This window comes from Equus quagga, chromosome 5 (genome assembly GCF_021613505.1).
Source record: "Equus quagga isolate Etosha38 chromosome 5, UCLA_HA_Equagga_1.0, whole genome shotgun sequence".
In the NCBI taxonomy this organism is placed as follows: domain Eukaryota; kingdom Metazoa; phylum Chordata; class Mammalia; order Perissodactyla; family Equidae; genus Equus; species Equus quagga.
The window spans coordinates 41,914,031-41,935,839 of NC_060271.1; the positions used below are offsets into that span (position 1 = coordinate 41,914,031).

General features: G+C 53.8%; 1 protein-coding gene across 2 annotated transcripts in view; it reads right to left on the reverse strand.

The window, feature by feature from the left end:
• Positions 1-1,787: 1,787 nt before the first annotated feature.
• The window catches only part of H6PD (hexose-6-phosphate dehydrogenase/glucose 1-dehydrogenase), a 32,144-nt gene continuing 12,122 nt past the window's right edge, over positions 1,788-21,809 (reverse strand). For both annotated transcript variants that reach the window (XM_046661173.1, XM_046661174.1), the window contains 2 exons: positions 10,244-10,513; positions 1,788-9,030 (listed from right to left, as the gene is read on the reverse strand). In XM_046661173.1, the coding sequence (XP_046517129.1) occupies positions 7,667-9,030; positions 10,244-10,513 (1,634 nt within the window). In that variant the 3' untranslated portion in view covers positions 1,788-7,666. The remainder of the gene's footprint in view (positions 9,031-10,243; positions 10,514-21,809) is intronic.

A 21,809-nucleotide genomic window follows, 5' to 3' on the forward strand; every position in this document is an offset into this window, starting at 1 on the left:
ACATGGAGTCTCTTCCGTTGGTCCTCAGCTAGACAGGTGAGGGCGGACGGGGAGCCGTGGGTGAGAGAACGGGCATCCAGTGGAGCCACGGCCACACTGTCCCCTTCTGCCAGGAGCCGGCCAGGCAAGTGGCACCCTCCAGGGCTCTGGCAGCAGGTCCAGAGAGCTGGCAGGAGACTCTGGAGAAGAACTTTAGGCCAGCGGTTCCCGAGCTTGTCCACCAAAAACTCCTTTTATCATTTTCACAATCCCTCCCTTCCTGCCCTTCTTTCTGTCCCTGCTTTTCAAAACTTTCGTCAATCAGGAAAACGGTCCAAATTAAGCAATAAGAAAACAGCCAAAGGCATACAGCACTGGACCAACCAGAGCTGCCCACACAGACTGATGAAACCCGGCCCCAGATGGAGAGATCGCCCTTCTGACCAGGCCGGATCCCCTCTCAGGTCTGTGCCTCCTGAAATATCTAACAAGCTCTGGGCTCTGATACCTATGAAGTTTCCGTCACAAGTTACAGCCCGACTCTAACGAGTTCAAGCACCTATAAATGAGTGGTCAGCAGGCAGACTTGTGGTGTGAAAGAATCTGGTCCTGGGGATGGTTCCAGAACAAGCTATCCTTGGGCTCTGCTCTCTCCATGTCGCCTCATTCTCAGGCTTCCTGTGGTGCCGAGATGGCTCCCAGTTGCTCCAGGGCGACAGAGCCTCAGGTTTGAGTCCAGAGACATGGAGCATCTTCAGCCCCCATGTGTGGAATCACTGATCTGACCGACTTGGGCCACGGGCCCTCCTGAACCAATCACTGCAGCTGTGGGCATCCATCTCCTGACCAGCCAGAACCCTCTAGAACACAAGTACAGGGAGGCTCCCCAAAGGGGGACCGGGTACCAGTGACCCTTCAGTGAGCCTTGGTGGACACTAGCTGGGCCCCACAGTCTCAAGTCTCAGGAGGCTGTGAGCCCACCTCGTCATGCTTCTGCGAGGACACACAACCAATGGCCACCCCCCAGAGAAGCGGGAGTCAACCCTCATTTCTCCCCAGTTCTGGGCCACCCTCCCAGGAAGCGTGTTCTCTGCTGCTCCCGGGCTGCGGCCCGACCCAGTGCTGTGAAGGCAGCCTCCGGTTCCAGGCTTCATGCTGCCATGGGCCCTCCCTGCTTCCCAAGGGGGTTCTGGGTGTGTGTCTGTCACCTGCACCCTGTGGTCCCTGGCAGATCTCACCCCTTCTGGGTATGAAAGCTGCTCTTGTCACTGCCTTGGGAGGTCACCAGATCTGCTTGGGTCCTGCTCACTGTTGGTGACAACCAGCAAATCTCTGGCTCCTGTACCCCAGAGGCCCTGTTGATTTTATTTGATTCCCTATGACCCTTACGTTCCTGGGAACATGACACAAGCTGGGGGTGGGGATCACGCAGAGAACTCAAGAGATGGCATCAGGCACTGGTGCTTTCAAAGACACTCCCCTCCCGGCCTTTCCCTCTCAGAGAGCACGATACACTCTCCCCATCCTGAGGGCTGCCAGGGAGGTTGGGGGCAACTTTTCTCAGGTTGTTTGGGAATCTATGAACTCTGGTCACCTTGCCCACGCTGCCTCTCCCAGGAGGCCCACGGGCCCTTGAGCCAATGGAACACAGCTGCACTGCTCAGACATCTCCACATCTGCAGTCAGGAGGGGACGCGGTCCACACCAGGGCCTTCCTCTACCTTCCCTCCTCCGAGAACACACCCAGTACAAGGACAAGGCCCACAGCCCCCACACTCCATTTTCCAGAGAAAGAATGAAAGCATGAATTTTGGCAAAACCATTTTATTGTTTAAAAAATAAATGTTACATTTGACATACAAAAAGGCATTTTAAAAACAGTTCTGAATGTGTCTCATTCAGAGGCATTCAGATGTCTGAGGCATCTTTGAGTCCAAGATTCCCATAAAAACTAGGGCAGTTTCTCACTGCAGAAAGGCAGGGCACATTCTTGCTGCAGGGCAGGGGGTGGTCTGCATGCCCTCTGTCTCCCCACCGTACGAGGGAACGGACGGTCCCTCTGAGAAAGGAGTTTCCCCATCTCTCCTCTCCTCGCTTGACAGAAGCCCAGTCCTGAGTTCCCAGCAGGGGACAGAGAATGCAGGGACACTATCCAGACTGCAGCACATTCTCACTTCAGGGCTGTCCCCACACTCCCCATCTAGTCTCTTGCTGGCCACAGCCCCTAAGCACTGTACCAACTTGGCCTTCCTGGCTGGAAACAAGGCCCTTCACTCAGGCACGGGCAGTAACAGCTCGTGGACCCAGCAGAGGCCCTGCTGTGTCTGTTCTCACTGGTTCTTCCAAATGACGGGACTGGGAGGAACAGACTGTGCAGGTCACATCTCAGAGAAGTGGATGCAAGCTGGGCCCTTGATTACCGGCTAGTCCAGGGTCCCTTCCTCTTAGAGCTATGGACCTCATGTTTCATACCTGACCCCTCTAGACTTCTGTGGGGGTACCGCTAAGGACTAAAACTGACAAATTCATGTAGTTCTGTTTATTTCCACTATCAAAGCTAACTACTAGCCATTCAAATATATTCCATACAGCTTTCAGCAAATGAAAATGTGTTTATCCCTCCGCATGCCAGATGGACAGAAAAGATGCAGAGAAGAGATGCAAGTCTTAACAAAGGCCATCCTTGGGAATCAAATAAGCAGAAGCATAACTAATTTAGATCTCCACCCTTTCCCGTCTATGGCTCACACACAGACATACACATCCCCAGGGACCTGCTTTGCAAACAAATGCACTCCCAAAATTGGCTGGAGAGGAAGCTTCATCAAAGAGATCATTGTCCCCCAGCTTGCTATAATCTTAGAAATGCCTCCTTGAATCTCTTGCCGTTTCTGTCTTGGGCTGATGACAACATTAGTAAGTTTGCACCTTGCTCAGCAAGGAGCTGAGGAATCCTCAGAGTCTCTCACTCATGCCCCCACCTTGAGCTGCTGACTGGAGAATGCCTGAAGCGCACGCCCCTGGAGGAGGGTCTGTGGATGCTCCTGGAAGACATCTGTGATCGCACGTCTTCCAAGAACACATGCTGATTTGGGTTCCTGCTCCCTTCACGCTGTGTAGGGAAGGCAGATCTAAAGGGAGATAGCGTTCTGCTCTAGAGCAGAAGGGGCAGGAAGGGCTTTTCATTTCATGGAGACTGCGCGGCATGCAGCAAGGGAAGCAAAGAACATGGCAGCGCCCAACTCAAACCCTCCAAGCGAGCAACGCAAGATGGACATTGGACCACACAGGCTGACACCTGCGGAGACACTTGCCGATCGGTAGGCAGGGCTATTAAAGGAATAAACCCACACTTCCAACCACGATCCTCCAATTACTGCCACTAAAGTGCTCAGGGGCCCCGAGGGCAGGGCAGCACCACCAGAGCCGTCCTTACTGTGACCAGTCCAGATGCCCTCGGATCTATCAGCAGCTGAATGCTGATGAGGCTGGAGGACCTACCCTCTGCCTCATGGAAATGTCCCCTGCACAGTGCAGGCAGCACCTTAGCACGGGCTGCAGCTGCAGGGTCTGCAGTGCCCAGCGGAGCGGCCATGGGGGAGCTGTGGGGAGCAGGTACACTGCAGTAGACACACGTTCCTCAGTTCAGCAAGCAGACAGCTGGGGAGAATGGCGCCTCGTGGGCCTCACGGCCTGTGACGCTGGGAGGCAGCAGCCTCTCGGGAGTCTGTCTTTTGCAGGGCAGGCAGGTGGGTGCTGATCGTGTTGGCCTGCCACCATGGCCACCTCGCCCTCATGTCACCAGTCTCCAGTGGCATTTCCTGTGACTTGTTCATTCTCTGACGCTGACATGCTGCCAGGCAGCTTCTCTACAAGTGGACCAAGGTCTGCAGGGCCCCATCTGCTTAAGATAAAAATAAAGCTGGGTAAGCTGATGCAGAGGCTGCTTGTGTGAGACTGCATATATCTTTGTAGAAAAAAAATTTTTTCCTAAAAACTAAATTCTAGGAAATCGCCTCTTTTGTGGAAGCTTCTCCTTCCTTTCTCTGCCATAGTCCCCAGCTCTCAGCATGGGCTCTCTGTACAAACAGGAAAAGGAGGGAGCCCCCAGACCAGGGAGACCAAGCCTGTCCATTCTGGAAGGGATATTGTGAAATACTAGCCTACTGGCAGAGCTGTGATGATGCTGCTAGCGTGGAGGCCCGTGAGTGGGAATAAAGCACTGTGTGCACAGAAACAAGGAGGAGGGAAGATCAACGAGACGAGACTCCTCTAACTTGTGGTTAGCAGAAAAGGCTGCTCCTAAATCAAAATCAGAATCTAGCTTACAACAACCTGGAAAGTCCCTCCATTCTTTCCCTACAACAAATGGTAACAACGCTCACTCTAGAGATGCTGACGGGACGAGGCCTCCTGGAGGAGGGCCCTTCTGCCTTTTACCAGTGCTCAGACGCTTCTGACTGGAGTCCTCTCCCCACTGGGGGAGGCTGGCCTCCAGATAACTGCCGTGGCTCCGGCACCCCGGGGCTCCCTGGAAGAAGGGGGCGTGCAGGGTGGCTGGGAACATGCGTCTAGAATCCCAAAGAGCTGGGTTCTAAGCCTGGCTTAGAACAACTGGCCTGCTACCATTAAACAACTTGGGTTTCAGTTTCAAAATCATCAGTAAATGAGGATCCCTCTGTCTACCTCAAAGGGTTGTTGAAAGGATGAGACAAGACCAAGTTTACAAAACGTTTAGTATCAACCTGATGCTTATCAACCCCTCCGGGAAGGACACGCCACAGTCACCCCTGCAAGCTCCAGGCTTCTGATTAGTCTCTTCCTCGCCCACTGCTCCCCCTCCCTCATCACGAAGGAAGCCGACTGCCCCATCATGGAGAAGCAGCATCCACGCTGGGACCAGCGCGGCCCTCCTGTGCTGGATGAGCCCGGGGGGTGAAGCTGCAGGAATGGAAAGCCCGGGTTCCCGTCCCAATGTGGTCACGAGCGTCCCCTGTGTGAGCTGGGCACATGGGCTCCCCTCCAAGCCTCGGGGTCCTCAGATTACATAACAAGGCAAAGTCGGAGTACAGCAGCATTCTTCAAACTATGTATCAACTCAATTTAGCAGACTACAAACAACATTTTTTAAAAACGTGAAAAATAGAAAACAGAGGGTATCTCACATTTTAAGGGTAAGAATTCTTTTACAAAACTTTTGCTTGAGACAGATTTAAGCACAAACGAGAGCACTGACTCATGATATAAAGTGTTTCCTGCTGTGGATCATGATTTTAAAAGTTTAGAAACTGCTAGCCGAGGTGGCCCGGTTCTGAGACTCTCTCCTCCGCAGCAGAGGACATGGGAGGGAAGCAGAGGAAGATCGACGATGTCTCCCAGTGGACTTCCCCAGGTGATTTTAAGGCAGCACGAGATTCTGGAAACTTCATCTTTGGCACTTTTTGCCCCCACCCCTACCCCCACACACACTCTCCACACAAGAAGGGCACATTCTGAGGCCAGGCACCCCTCTGAGAACAAGACATCCAGCTCAGGCCCACAGTGACTCACAATTATTCAGAAACCGTGACATCATGGCCTGCTTGCCCTTTATCCTAGAGTGATACTTGGGCACGGGGTGGAAGGGGCCCCTTTCTCTCTGGAAGAGTTCCTAAACAACAGATGGGGGGGTGCTGGGGGCCAAGGCCTAGAGAGGCAGAACACGGAAATGCAAGAAATCCAACACAGGAGCCTGCCACAGAGGGGAGTCCTCCGCAGTCAGATGTGGAGACCACAGGGATGGTGCAAGAGCGCCCCCATGTGGCCACACGTGGCCCCCAGACTGCAACCACCTGTGTCCATTGGCGAGCACCGGCCACCAGATGCAAAAAAGGGAAACGCTGACCCCTCAATAGGGAGGAGACCGCCTAGCCCTGGCACTGCGGTCAGCTCTGCCAAGGTTAGCTCTCTTGGTCCAAAGAGAGAGCTCCTGTCTGGGCCGGGTTGTTGGAGGCCAGAAGCAGAATTTTAACAGGAGTGCCTTCATATGGAGAGCCCCTTCTTCAAGGGTTGAAGGTGTGAACAATCAAAGGTAGAGAAATTGATTCCGTGATGCTCCTCTCACCAAGGAGAGTCGTCTGCGTGACGGGGGCCCTCTGCATCCGCCTGACACACAGTGTGACTGTAAGACACGGGGAGCAGTCACAAGGAAAAACCCGTCACGCCTTTATAGTCACATCTTGGGGGCACGACTATGGGGGAAGTTGAAATAGAAATTAAATGTGTCTTGAGAACTTGGATTTTATTTTTCAAGAATTTCAGAGACCTCCTTTGAGGGTTTCAGAAAAACAGGTATAAGTGGCCCACAACTTCTCAGCAGAGCACCCAATCTATTCTGAAAGAGAAGCTGCGCCCTTGTTTTCCCCACGGCGTCAGCAGTGCCCGTGGTGAAGTGGGAGGCGGTAGGCTCGATGTGGTGCAAGGTAGTGTGAGAAGGGCGGGCTGTGGTCTGTCCCCACTTGGCACTGCCAATCAGCCAAGTCCCTGAGAGGGTCGTGGGCAGCCACTGCTGCCTATGAGCTGCAGCTGGCCCGCCAAGGAGGCCCGGCTCCCGTCTGGTCAGATCTGAGCACCTGGAGGGTCTGGATGACATGGCATCTCTCTCCTCGAATGAGTTGTCACCATCAGAGAAAGACATAACTGGATCTTTGCTGGTAAAACAAGAGGGGATACTGAGAGTGGAAACGTCCACTGGAAAGTCCCCTGAGACGTAAAGGACCCTCTTCTGAGTGATCCCTGGAATGGCCTGGTCATCGACGCCCAGCGTGTTTCACAGAGGGAATCGGCTAGAGAAAGGAGCGTGGGCAGGGTCAGGGGTCCGCTCTGAGGAAGCCGGGGAATAATGCCTCCTCGCTGCAGAGAAGTTCAGCTCCGGAGAAAGCGAGCTCCCAACAGTCGCAAGATCCCTGAACTGTCTTAACAGCCTAGTATTTGTTGCTGCGTTACTGTCATCACCCTTCATCCGCCTATAAATGGACAGGTTGAAGGACAGCGAAGAAACAGAGACAGGAGGGGAAGACCTCCCCCACCGTTGGGACTGAGCAGAAAGGAGCCTGGAGACACGGAGCAGGTGGAGGCAGCCACGTGGAGGACAGGACAGCAGGCTGAACGTCAGGTGCTCGGGAAGGGGACAGACAGAGGAAGGAGGGGCTCGACCAGCTCGAGGCTCCGGATGGCTCCGGCACCCTGCTCTGCACAGGGCCCTGCGTGTGCCCTTCTCTCTACCGTCCATGCTCTTCTCCTTAGGAGCCAGTTCAAGGGTCTCCACCTCAAGGAAACCTCCCGAGTGATGGCAGCCCACTGCCTTCCTTCTGAAGTTGGAAGCCTCATGCCGTCCGACTCTGTGCCAGGTGATGTCAGTGTGTAACTGCTGCAAGCCTTTTCTGAAGGTGGATATGTCTCTCCTGACTTGAATTTGAAGCTTCTCAAGAGCAGAGATGCCAATTCTCCCTTGTTCTGTGTCTACTCCCGACACCTAGACAGGGACTGTCACAGGGGTTGGGATGAGGCCTTGTCTTCCCTCTCTGCGAGCCTGAGCCTGAGGCAGCAGATTCCAGAGAGCCAGGGCTTTGGAGCAGGGGGCAGGACTAGGAGGGTAGGGGGAGGGCAGGTGAGAGGCGGCCCAGGTGAGAAAAGGGCGAAAGTGCCGTCATCCCAGAAATGCCTCGTAGTCCATGTACCACACCAGCTGGCCAGAAGCAGGCAGGACACCTGAGATGGGCCACTTCTTGGGCTCATAGCCCACACGGCTCACTAGTGTGGTGATCTCCCGCTTCATCCTGCCCATGACCAGGACCGCCACCTTCCTGGCACGGTTGATGAGGGGCAGACTGAGGCTCATGCGATCGTACGGCCTGAAGGGGCTCTTGGTCAGCACGACCAGCTGCTCGCCGTCCAGGCCAGTGGGCGACTGTGGGAAGAGGGAGGCCGTGTGCCCGTCGGGACCCATGCCCAGCAGCACCAGGTCGAAGCTGCTGTTGGTCACCAGGGCTGAAATCTCCTCGGCATAGGTCTGGGCACCCTGGTCCTCCTCAGCACAGAGCCGCTGGTGCAGATGCACGGGCATGGGGTGGATGTTGTAGTAGGGGACCCTGACATGCTGCAGCAGGTGAGCCTGCAGACCCTGGAAGTTTGACTCAGGATCCCAGAGCGGGACGCAGCGCTCGTCTACCAGCCACAGGTGCGTGTGGGCCCAGGGGAAGCCATAGTGCCCCATGGCCAGCTGCTGGAACAGGTCTATGGGGCTTGAGCCACCTGAGAGAGCCAGGTGGAACTTGCCAAAGCGCCGCACTGCCTGCACGGCTGTGGCCTCAATGTCATTGGCCAGCTTAGCGATCAGCTCCTCGGGCCAGGCTGAGATGAGCGGGCTCTCTCGGTACTTGGCCCTGAGAACCTGGAAGTCACTGGGCTTTGGCACAGAACCTGGCCCTGGCACCAGCTGCTCCAGCTGCTGCTGGGAAAAAGATAATTGGTTGCCACTGAACTCAAAATCCAACAGGTGTCCATTCTCAGCTCCTCCTGGGTAGATGCGTGGGACCTCGTGGACCAGGCTGTCCAGCAAGGGAGTCCAGAAGACCCAGGAGGCCAGCAAGTTCTCTGTGGTGATGAAAGAACCCTTTCGGCGGTGGAAGATATGAGATATGAGGATGGAGTAGGCGTCCTGCTCCCTCACGGGGCTGTAGACATAGTAATCGGACAGAGGGCGGCCAAAAAGGCGGAGCCCGGGCTGGCCCTCCACTTCCTTCCAGCTCTTGGAGGGTAGGGAGGGCCTGAACAGGTTCCGGCTGACCAGCACGGCAGGGCTGCCCAGCTCGCCGTGTCCGATGTAGAAGACGATCTGGCGAGGCAGGCACTGGCTCTGGTCTGTGACCCAGTGCTTCTCACTCTGGGCACAATACGCCCGGTTCTTGAACAAGATCCGAACGTAGCCCACTCTCTCATCCAAGGCTTTGCCGGACATCAGGATGAAAGGGACGCCCTCCCAGCGAAGGTTGTCCATGTGAGCGAGGATGCCTGAGGCGACAGGGGACAGTGGAGGTGATGCTCCAGCACAGAGAACCCGGGAGAGAACCCAGGACTTGCTGCCAGCCAGCCCTTCTCCTCTCCAAGCCCCACTCCAGGCCCCCACTGCCTCTGGAGGACCCCTTGCCTTGCTACACTCACCCCCACCTATCACCCCTCCTGTGACCTTCTCCTCCTAGTCAATGCTCCAGAAGCAGCCTCTGCGGCCACCTCAGACTCCACCTCCCTTGAGGCACCTCTTAGAGTCACAGTTCCCCAAGCAAAGGAAAACTGGGCCGAGAGTGTCCAGCCTGGAGACTCTAAGAGAAGTCTTACGGTGGGGCGAGGGGAGTGGTCCTACAGAGAAGGGCACTTCCCTACTGTTTGTAGAGCGTTCAGGACATGCCCAAGCAAGGTCAGGTTCGGGGAGGTGAGGAGGGGGGCGAGCTCTCGGCTGCAGGCCCGCAGGTGGCGGTGTGCAGGTAAGGAGGCCTGGGGGGCCCAGGGGTGAGAGCCAGACACTGAGCACACTCCTCACTAAGTCCCAAGCCTGGTCTTCCCGTGGACATCTCTGCACGACCTCGGGCAAGTTCCTGCAGTTCCAAGAGCCTCTCGTTTCCTCGCCTTCAAATGGGGAGAACAGTCACACCTGCCTCATGGGCCTGTGCGGGTCAGGATCCAAGGAGACAACGTGTACCAAGTGCCCGGACACAGTTAGTGCCTGATAAACGGCCGCAGCTTTGGGGGTGGTTATTACCTGCAGTCTCAGGGAGCAGCCCTCTCCCGGAAAGCTCTGAGCCTAGGGAACTGTGCGGAGGATGGCTCTGGTGGGCGTCTGCCTGACCAGCAGGGTACTTGCCCCCTGGAGGTACCCTGGCTGTGGCCAGGCAGGTTTGAAGCCTCAATGGGGGGCTGTATGTAAGCTCCAGGAGGGTGGGAACCAGGTCTGAGCCCAGCTCAGAAAGCCCTGGAAGTATCTGTGGATGTGGAATAAACTACGACCACCACTGGGGTGTCCTTCACCCAGAGGAAGCCAGCAGGTGACCTGCTGCTTTAAGCTGGTGGAAGGCCAGAGAGGCAGGGCAATTTCTCCCTTGCCACTGAGCACTCTTGTGAAAATCCCACCTCAGGTCCCTTCCAATCCAAACCAAAGGGTGTGTGAGTTTGGAAAGCAGCTGCTGGCCAGGGGGCAGCCCCGCAGCTGGGGCCCGGCTCCAGAGCCCACCTGCGAAGGTTGGCGTCAGGCTGTGGAAGCTGTCTGGCTTCTGCAGCTCTCTGCGCACCTGCTTGCTGTAAGCCTGGTACTGGCCCAAGACAGCGCTGCCCTTCTGCAGGCCCCGCAGGGCTTGGAAGGCCTGAAGCTTGCGCAGCAGCACAGCTTCCCAGCTGCTGACGTTGTGGGGCAGCTCCATGGCCACGAGGGTGAGGATCTCCGTCAGGTGGTTCTGGAGGACGTCGCGAATGACGCCATACTTCTCATAGAAGCTAGTGCGACCTGAGTGAGAAGAGAGGGAGGGAGAGGTTGTGAAGAATTGGCAACATGTCCCACTTCCCCGATGGACACCAAGACTCCCACCCTGCACCTCTGGTCCTGGCATCTCATTCCCCAGTCCAGAGAGCCTATAAAAACAGTTTACGCCACAGCAAACCTCAACAAGAGAAGGAAAGAGTGTGTCTTTGAGACACCTGCCTTCAATGAGAACCATTCCAAGAGAAAGTGTCAAACTCCTTGGGCCTCTCCAGGAATCTGTGTGGGGAAGGTCCCAGTCCCAGCAAAGGCCAGACTGCATTTACAGATATTCAGCTGGACTCTGGCCCTGCCCCTCCCTGGGCCTCGGCCAGCAGGTGTGATGCTGCAGGGACTGCAGCATCGTGGTGAGGGTCTTGCTCTGGGGTCTGACTGCCGCTTACTAGTGTGTGACCCTGGGTGTTACCTGACTTCTGAGTCTCTGTTTCTGCATCCTGCCCTTAAATGGAGCTAACAAGTGCATACATGGGCAACACAACGTGCAGGTGCCGAGGAGTCAGACAGGTCCTCGCCCTCAGGGAAAATGGGAGGGAGAAAACAGTCAGTCAATACAGAAACTATAGACAGAGACTGAGACAGCGGGTAATGGGAAGGCCCTTCTGAGATCTGAGGAGTCAGCCCTGCAAACACCCGGGGAGAGAGCACTGCGGATGGAGGGACCTTCAGTGCAGAAGCCCTGAGGCAGGAAAGAGCTGGGCTGCTAGGGTCTAGATGAAGGTGAGAGGAGGGAGGAGACGGGAGGGCAGGACTCCTGGCACCAGGTGAGGAGGAGGGAGGAGACGGGAGGGCAGGACTCCTGGCACCAGGTGAGGACGCCGGACTTGTTTCTAAGTTCAGGGGAAGCCACTGGAGGGTCTGAAGCAGGAAAAGACAAGATTTGATGCACATTCAGAACAGATCCCCGGCCCGCCGTGGGAAGAACAGCTGAGGAAGCAAGGAGGCCAAAGAGGAGACTCTACAGTCGCACAAGGAGAGACAGTGGGGCCTGGACCAAGGGGCAGTAAAGGAGCCGGAGGGAATGGACGATTCATTCTGGGGTCAGAACTGACCATACCTGCTGACGGACGGGGGTAAGCAAGAACAAAAAGCACAACCAAAGATAACTCCTTGAATTGGGGCCTAAGCAAAGGACGGGCAGTGGTGGCATTTACCGAGATCGGGAGACTACGACAGGAACCGTTGGATGGAGGGGGAACCAGGAGTTCCACTTTAGGTGTGTTTAATCTTAAGACATCCAGGTGGAGACATCAGGCTGGCAGGTGGACAGCGTTATGTGATGGTAAAAGAGAATAACGTACAGAACACAGTCACAGAACGCGGCGATGACAGCACGATGCCACTGCCGGCTGGCATGGGGCTGAGACGTTCCACGTGCCCTCCTATTCACATGCACAGGAACCTAGTCACATGCTGTGCGGGAACCAAGATTATCCCCGCTCACACTGCCAGGTCCTGCACGGCGGCCACCATGATTATCCGCCCTACACAGGAGGGGAGAGTCAGAGGCCGACGGCTAGTACCTGCAGGGTCAAGAGCTGGTTGACCACACACACACTCTACTCCCTCCTCCAGAGCTGAGTGTGAGCTCTGATCATCAGTGACTTGAACACACACAACTCAACAGTCTTAAAACTTGGGTTCAAATGTACAACACCGCACACGATGGGGTTCATATTCTGCTGACTTGCCAACACCCGGGCCAGTTCACAGCCTTACGTACACAGGAAGCCTGAGGTCAGGACAAGAGGAGCAATCACCCCTCCAAGGCTTTATGAGCATTATCTACAACACGGGATCGGTTCTCACTCAGCCAATTCCTCCCCGTCCTTCAGGTCTCAGTTTCCAGGAGATTTTACTGACCTCTCGGCCTCCCCTCCTGGGGGCCCTGTCTTCTGCAAGCCCACCTGACTAACTCAGTGCCCGTTATCTCTCTCCCCTGCTACACCTGAAGCTCCATCAGAGCGGAAGCCACACTTGTCTGCTCGCTGCTGCATGCCCAGCACCTGATGCAGCGCCAGGCACGCCGCGGAACCCTGTACCGCAGAGAAGACACACACGCACGCACCGTCACGGATCAATCTCCAACACACACTGTCGAGAATAACAAACATGGTGGCTTTGATGAAATAAAAATTAACTTTAGAAATAGTATATAAAATGGCCAGAATAAACAAAACTTCGATAAATGAAAAATACAACTGGGAATTAGCAAGTCAATGGATGGGTTTTATGGATTAGAAACAGTTGAAAAGAGTCAGTTATCAGAAGACAAATCTAAAGAGATTATCCTGCAAGTAGGATAAAGGGACAAAAGACGGCCCCCCCCCTCCCCCGCCCCCGCCGAGATACACACAGTAATGAGTCCTCTTCAAAATTAAACGACAGGTTGTTCAAGGAATCGACGGCCACAGAAACACTAAGGAAAAGCAGTGGAATAACCGGCCCAAAACCTGGAGCAGCGAAGGAGAGGAGACAGGACAGAACTCGGGGAGGGACACAAGGAGACAGCACGGCTCTTCTTCAAGAACGGGTTGGTAGGTACACTGGTATTTGTTATATCATAGTTCTGTATATTTTACATGTATTTTGTAAGAATTCTTTTTTATCTAGTCAACATTTAATTCAAACAAACAGAAACAAGCAGCTCCTCGTTCAGCCCTGCTTGGCCCAGCATAATCCTTTACAGCGGCCACTCTGGGTCCTCAGCCCCAGTCCTGAGCCACCTGCCCTGACTGGGCTGCAGTGCTCACTCCGGCCAGCTGGACGGTGAGCAGGACCCAGGCCGTGACTGGCGGAACCCCCTGCCCTGAATTCAGCCCAACATGCCACGCCTGATGGTGGCACCAGGGTTGTGGGGCAAGAATGAAGCTGGGGCCTGCTCGCAGGAAGGTACCCTTGTCCTCAGTGGAACAAGTCTGACTCTTTTGTTCTCAACCAGAGCTCGAGGGTGCAGCTCCAGCCAGGGATGCTAAACCCTGAAAGCGCAGGACAGCCCAGCCCAACTGTGCAGCCAAAATGCCAAAAGTGCCCCCATTGAGAAAACAATGGCTTAGCTCCCCTAGCCCCACAGGGTTCTGGTCTTCAAAGTTCTTAAAATACTGTTGAGAAGACATCAAGAAAAAGATAACAATAACAATGTATGTATATCAGTCCATTTACTCCTCACAATAACGATATACAAGGAAGTCCTACTGTTACCCCATTTTAAAATATAAGGAAACTGAGGTTCAGAGAAGTTAGGTAACTTGCCAAAGGTCACACAGCTGGTAAAGGGGTAAAAATGAGTTTCTAACCCAAGCAGTTGGCCTCAGAGCCTACAATTCTTACCACCAAAACACTTCCCTTTTAACTTCTTACAACTCCCATTTAAACAACCCTAAAACTGAACACTAAACTCGGGTGTGTGCAGAGCTGAGTGGCATAAGCATCAGCGGCTTTCAGAAGTGGTGCATAATAATGGAAGAAGCAAGCTGAGCCAGGCTTTAGGAGGAGGAATCTAGGTCAAAGGTCAGGGACCCCAAGGCCTAGTGGGCCAGAAGTGGGAGGAGGATGGGCAGGGCTTGAGTCCCTCAGTAAGTTTAAACGCTATGGCACCTGTAGTCTGTAGTCAGGTGTGGCCTCGTAGGCGTGTGGGCCCAGAGTAACTAACTCTTCCGATTTTTTAGGAGAACATAAAAATTTGGATCATTAAGTATAATCTCATGATTTTTAAATGTATACAAATAATTCAGATTTCAGAAAATGTTGTGTGTCTCAAAGAAATATCCGTGTGGGCTGACTCTGCCCCTGGGCCACATCCTAGTCGGGATGAACAGCATAAGCCAGAGGGCAGAGGCCCCAACACACAGCTCAGATGACAATGGTAAACCTGGCCTGGCAGGAGCAGCCAGCGTGCGATTCCAAACAGCAGAAACGGACGGCAGATGCAGAGGGCCTTGGAAACTGAGGCGCTGTTAAAAGTTCCTGACCTCAACCAGTTAAACAGAGTTACCATATGATCCAGCAATGCCACTCCTAGGCACATACCCAAGAGAAATGAAAACCTACGCCCACAGAAAAACTTGACATGAATGTGCATAGCAGCATTATTCACAATAATCAAAAAGTAGAAACAGCCCGAATGACCATCAACTGATGATAAATAAACATCCACACAAGAGAAGATTACTCAGCAGTAAAAGGAGACGAAGTATCAACACATGCTTTGACATGGATAAAGTTTGAAAACATTATGCTAAGTGAGACAAGCCAAACACACAAGGCCATATGTCGTACGATGCCCTTTACATAAAATGTTCAGAAGAGGCAAATCCACAGACAGAAAGTAGATTAGCGGTTGCAGAGGTCTGTGGGGAATGCGGATGAGGATGGCAGCTAAGGGGTACAGGGCTTCTTCTGGGGATGATGAAAATGTCCTAAAATTGATCGTGGTGATGAATGCACAACTCGGTGAATATACTAAAGTCCATTGAATTGTATGCTTTGAATTGTGTGATATGTGAATTATGTCTCAAGAAAACGGTTTTTTAAAAAAGCGTTAGAGCAGGGAAGTGGAACCATGAAAGAGGCGCTGGGGGAAGATTAAGCTGTCTACAATCTGCAAGAGGAACTGACAGAGAGGGGACGGGTGGTAATGAGATCAACGAGGCAGCATTTGCTGCAATCAAAGGAAGTGACAGAGAAAGCACAGAGCTTACTCAGCGGATGAGTGAACAATGCGTGGTGACTGGCTGGATTCTTCAAAGGCAGTTCAGAGTCGGGATCTGGAGGGTGGTCTCAGGAGCCACGCTGCGTGGGTTCAAGTACCCGCTCTGCCACTTGTCAGCCCCCTGACCCTGGGTGAGTGGCTCTATCTCACATACGAAGGAGGAACAGTCACGGCCCCTCCCTGGTGGGGCTGCTGCGAGGATCAGTGAGTTAACACACACACTGGGCTTGGAACACTGCCTAGCTGAGGAAGCACTGATAAATATTGGCCAGTATTTTTATTACTACAGGGGCTGCAAAAGCGGGGGCTACCAGTCAGGCAACTCAGAAAAGAGTCACCATCTGGAAACAAAGAAGTTAGAAAAAGCAGTTGGTAGTTCATGAAAAAAATGCAATGATGGCTTAAGTTCTAAATCAGCTGTCTGAAGTGGTGATGTGACATCCAGCGAAAATATCTAAAAGGAGCTGGAGGTATAAGATTAGGGCTTGGAAAGACAGTGACTGCTGGAGATGTACTGGATTTCATCAAGTTGAAAATGCCAACGATGGTGAAAACATCATTATTTTATAACCACTAAGAAAGAAATGGCTGCCAATTCAACTATGTCACCCTACTAATGGTAAACCCAACTTCGGAGACATTCAAATATGAAGAAAATGTCTGTTTTAGAACCAATGAATTACAGTAGGTTTAAGAGTATAAAGAGGCTAGTTAAAGCTTTGAGAACAGATGAATTTTTGATGGCGAGAACGCAGCGGAGTCCTTAAAAGCCCTGCTATCTGCTTACTATTCATTAGTTCAGCAAATCCCTAAGTGGCCCTTCTCCTATTTTTATCCTCTCTCAATCAGTGGGGAGGATGCATTTCACAGGTTTACTAGCCGCTGTGTAAAGAGAGCTTCCTTTATTCCTCAATTTCAGGCTTCAGGGGGTGCTCCCTGTCCAGCACAGCCCACGGACTGTGGACTTTGAGCCTTTCCTGGTGAGCTCTGTCTTCGCAGAGTTAACGTGCAGTGACCGGGCCTGGCACCCGGGGAAGAGGTTGTGTGCCTAACCATAAGGACAGGAAGGTGGGGGCCAGGCCTCCTGATGACACCCAAAAACTTGATTTTTTCTGGTTACCACCACTTATTGCGGACTGATTTTTCCCGAAAATGATCTATATTGACTCAGTATCCTCTCCTAGGTTGAAAGTTGAGGGCTAAAAACCCACTGACATATGAACAAGGATTAAAAAAAGCACGACTAGGTTGGACAACTGGAAGAAAGACCCCATAAATTTGGCCTCCAAACTGTTCAGGTGCAGAGCTCGTCCAAGATCACAAGATCAGAGCAGGAGAGATCTACCGCCTTGCCCCTCGGTCGTGCTGCCCCTCGGCTGTGACCCACGTGCCTGGAAAGAGCCGTAAAAACCTACCAGACTGGCTGGAAGAAGGGAGACAGCAGCACCCGACGCGGGCAGGCTGCAGGAATGCTGCTAGGCACCGATGCTGCTGTTGCTGGAAAGTTCCCGGAAAACAGTCTGATAAGACGTAACAACTATAAATGAGCTACAAAGTAGTTTTTACCCTCTGGCCTAGCAATTCCACTTCAGAAGTATACTTAAAGGAAAAATATATTTTTAAACGCTCATAAATACTCTAGAATTAGACAGTGGTTGCACAACTCTGTGAATATATTAAAAACTACCGAATTATACACTTTAAAAGGGTAAATCTTATGGTATGTGAATTATATCTTAATTTTTTTTTTTTTGAGGAAGATTAGCCCTGAGCTAACATCTGCCACCAATCCTCCTCTTTTTTCTGAGGAAGACTGGCCCTGAGCTAACATCCGTGCCCATCTTCCTCCACTTTATATGTGGGACGCCTACCACAGCATGGCTTGACAAGCGGTGCTTAGGTCCGCACCCAGGATGTGAACCTTGGGCTGCCGAAGTGGAACATGGGAACTTAACCCTTGCGCCACCAAGCTGGCCCCTCTTAATTTTTTTTAAAGCTTGCAAAGTGCTATTGAAAACAGCAAAAACTGGAAACAACCAAAATGCCTAATAATAGAATAATTCATATTCTGTGGCATAAACAGAATTGAACAGAAACATAGAGCTACTAAAAGGTATGTATCATGCAGATTGTCAATACATGGAAATTTAAATACGTATATAAGTGAGAGAGAGAGAGAGATAATATTAGGTGAAGAATGGACATAAAAGAGTATGTACAAACCAATTACGGGGCTTTTATGACCCAACACAAGTCACATGTAGGTCACGTGGAGTCCAGGGGCTGAGGACACTGCTGCTTCCTGTCCTCGCCAACTTGGAAGGAGAACAGCATTTCCATTTGCAAAGTATTTCTGTGGACACTATCTGATTTAATCTTAAAACAAGCCTGAAAGAGGTGGCAGGGGTCATCATCATTCTACAGAGACTGTGTTGAAGACCGCAGCCTTCAGAACTGGGACCAGAAACCCCCCTCTCTTGCCTCCACGTTGTGGGAGATCTGGATTTTCCCCACAAGAACACGAGATTTAAAAACAAAACAACTGAAGGCTAGCTGTATCCCCACCAGTACCTCCTGGGATCACTAAAAATAAAAAGGGAGGAGGGCCAAGGAGAGAGCACTCGGCTGGCTGGCTGGCCGGCTGGCGCTCTCTCTGGTCAGGAGGCCTGGCAGCTGCCCTGAGCTCACCTTGCAGACAGCCCTGCCGACGTGGGAAGGGGAGCCAGCCCTGCTGAGTGAGCTCCTAGCCCTTCTGGCACACCAGGCTGGAAGGCAGGACAGCTGCTGTGTATCTGGAGGACCCTGGCTGCCTTGGTCCCTTGGTGAGAGGCACTGAACAGTCACTCCAACCCTCAGAGGTCAACATGCATCATGCTCCTTTCCCCAACGTTGGAACAGGGACCCTCCCAAGCAGAGACAGCTACACTGTCCTCAGGAAGTCTCCTTTCTTTCTCCTGCCAAAAAAAACACCTTCTACCCAGAGGGGAAACTAGGGCAGCAGAGAGACGGCCCCGAGCACATCCTGGCAAGAAGGCCACCGCCGAGGGTCTGGACAGACTGTGAAGCTGTCGGTGCGGTGGTTAGAAGCTTGGGTTCTGAGGTGCCACAGACCTTGGATCACACTCCAGCACTCCCAAGAGAAGGGGCAGCCCAACCAGGACAGTAAGCCTTAGTCCATTAAGCACACTGCCCCCCTTTCAGCAGAGCCTTTCCCAATGGCTATGATGAGGGCCAGCAGGGGTCATCTCCACACCGGGGCTAAGTGGCCCAGCCAAGGTCACTCCTCGTATGGCCCCCGGTGCCGCTTCAGGAGACCCCGGCCTGGGTACCCGGGTTCTGTGACTCTTAGGGCTCACTGCACAGGGACTCCCCAGAGGAGCACCCCAGGTGAGACTGAGAGGGAGCTGGGTACTGGGGCTGCAGGAGGTTGCCTCTTCCTTCTCTCCGCCCTTCTGTCTCTCTCTCTCTCTCTCTCCCCCTCTTGCCTATGCAGCAGCCTTGACTCTGCAGCAAACTCCGCTGGGCCAGAGGCTGCAGCAGAAAAGGAGAAAAAACCACTCACCCAGCCGTAGAGGGAGGGAGCCGGGGAAGCCGGCCTCCACCCACTGGGATGTGTGTGAGTCGGGGTGGGGGAGACAGACAAATGACCTTGCAGCTCAGAAGTCCCTTTTCCAGGGCCTGCAGCAGCTCAGACGAAGGAAGCTCCATTTCGCAGGCCTGGCTTGCAGCCCCTTCCCTTTCCAGCACTCAGGGTGCAGTCCAGGTTGCCACCAGGAGCTGAGTCCCTCTGTGCCCACTACATAGGAGTTGGCAGGGGCAGGACCTGGAAGGGATGGGGGACGAGGTGGAGGGAGAATGCCAGCCACACTGTCTTTCTGCTTAAAGGTCAGACTGCTGGGCTCTGAATCCTTCCTCGGACACTTCCTGACCATGCTCGGTCCCACTGCAGCAGGGTGTTTACTAAGTTCACCAAACCACAGCAAGGCACTGTGACCCCAACTCCAGGAGAAGGCACAGCTGAGGCCCTGATGCGCTCAGCACAGGGCTTACTGGCCATAGTGGGGTGGCTGCAGGGTCCACAGTGCTATCCTTTTTCTCCAATCTGAACTAGAGTCTATAAGGGGCCCCTGAGGGATGGGCTCCAAATCAGGACTCGGAGAGGACAGTGAGGATCAGTGCTCGGGCCACCAGAGCTACACCAGGTCACCTCAAGATACAGAGAATGCTTGTCCTTCTGGGTCCCCAAGGCCCAGGAAAGAGAGAGAACTTACTCTTCTGCTAACAGACCCCGGTCCAGAGGCCCCACTTGCTGTGGTGATGTGCACAGTAGCAGGAAGTCATCCCCTGTCATACACTGTGTACGCAACTGGCAGGCGAACAGCCCGACCAGGGAGATCCAACCCCCAGGACAGCTGCAGTCCTGCTGGCCCCTCTGGCCACACTCACACTGGCTGCAAGCCCCTCAGGGCTGGCGGGTCCCTGGCGGCCTGCCCTGCTCTGTGTCTCCCTTTGCCTCTGGGCTGAAGGGAGAGCTGCTAACACTTTTCCTTCACCCTGTCACCTCCTGCCCACCTTCAAGAAGACCATGGGAGCTCAGATTTCACAATGCCTTCAGGCCGAATTCCACAGTTAGTGGCGTGGCCCCGCCCCGTCTCCCTGTGCCCAGCTCACTCATCTGCCCCCAGCGGAGTGAGAAAGTACTGCGCTCTGGGGCTTCGCAGCTGTGAGACTCTCCCCTCAGGACCCACACCGCACATGCCACTGGGCCTGAGCTTTGGTCCCACACAGCAGCCCTGAAGGCAGAGCCCTGGTGCCCTCCCTTCTGGACCTGGGCCATCCATCAGTTGCTGTCCAAACCCAAGGGTCTCCCTGCCTCAGGCTTGCCTTGGCAAACAGACCTGCCCAGGCCTCTGCCCGCCTTTTGGTCTTGCCTTCTGTTTTCCTTTCTCCCAAATCCAAAAGCCCCTTTGCTAGGATAAGCAGGCCTGCAGTTGGCCTAGCCCTGGCTCCATAGGGATCCTGCAAACAAACCCACAAATAGCATCAGATAGCAAGAAGGAAATGGGGTGGGAGGGTTGCTAGAAATACGAGGCAACAGTGCCCACTGGTAACATCACAGCTCTTCCCCAACCCAGGGGGGCACAGAATGGAGCTGCCCAAAATGGGGGAGGAGAGGAGCCCTGGGGTCCCGGCCCTGCCAGTGACTGGGCCAAGCCCAGGCAGCCGAGGTGCTGGCTCCTACCCTAGCCCGCAGCAGGGGTGGCAGTGGCACCCTCCCCTTCCGCCCCACGCTCGCTCAGCACCAGAGCTGAAGTTCATCTCTCTGTAGACGAAGGGCAAGGCCCAGCACTGCCACCAGGACGTCAGGCACACACAGGCACAAGGAGGAAACCCAGGTCTGAGCCCTCGCTGCGGATGGGAGACGTGGAAGGCTCGGGAGCATGCCCAAGGCCACAAAGGCTCCCTGCAGTGGGGAGAGGACCTCTTTTCTGCTAAGAGTTCCAGACTAGAGTCACCCACTCCTCCCAAGGACAGCAAGGCCCTCTGAGGTCTGGCTCATGAGGTCCTGCCTGATCACCCAGCCCACCATTCCTCCCCTCTCCTGCCTCCCACAGCAGCACCTGCCTGCATCATTCATTCTGGAGTTTGTCCCATTATCTCCCCCAATGAATCTGCAAGGCACCAGGGGACAGAGGCTGGGTGTCATGCCTCTCTATATCCCCACAGCCCTGGCACAGAGCTTCCAGCACTAAACACACATTCAAAGAGGAAAGGAGAGAAAGCTAAAGAGAGTAACCAAGCAAAAGAGAAAGAAAAAGAGGAAAAGGCAAAGGGAAACAGACAGACCTCCTGGCCCCCAACATAGGCCAGAGGAGTGGGGGCCCTCCTCCACCCAGGCACACACTGTGGTGTCGGGACAGTGGCCTTGGCACTCCTGCCCCGGCTGCAGAGGGCAGTGGCAGGAATGTCCTGGAGGAAGTGGTGCAGAGCCTGGTGCTGCAGCCAGACAGCCTGCCCCCAGGACCCAGCCCCACCACTTCCTGCCATGTGACCTTGGGCATATCATCAAACCTTATCTGTAAGTGGAGGCTAATAATAGCAACCATCTCATACAGCTATTAGGACACAGTAAGAATCAGCTTTTATTATTTTGGGTAAGAACCGATGCTTTGAACATACACAGACAATGCTCAAAAAATTTGATGAAATCACAGAATACCAGAGCTCAAAGGGACCTTAGCTGTTCTCATCTACACAACCTGCTCATCTCACAGACGACGGAAGTGGCGTGCTGAGGTCACCCAGGTGTAGGCAGAGATGGGGCCTACCACTCAGGTGTCCTGACTCCCAGGCCAACACTGCTCATTCAGTTGGAATTTATTCAGCACTTCCAAGGTGTGTGCCAGGTGCCAGAGCACAAGTGGCCTGGAACCTACAGTCTGGTGGGAGAGACAGACTGGGCAGGGATAAGATGAAGAGAAGAGTGAGGAGGGGCAACAAAGGGCGGCATGGGGCGCTCTGATAGCGTCACGGGAGTGGACCTTGTCAGGACGG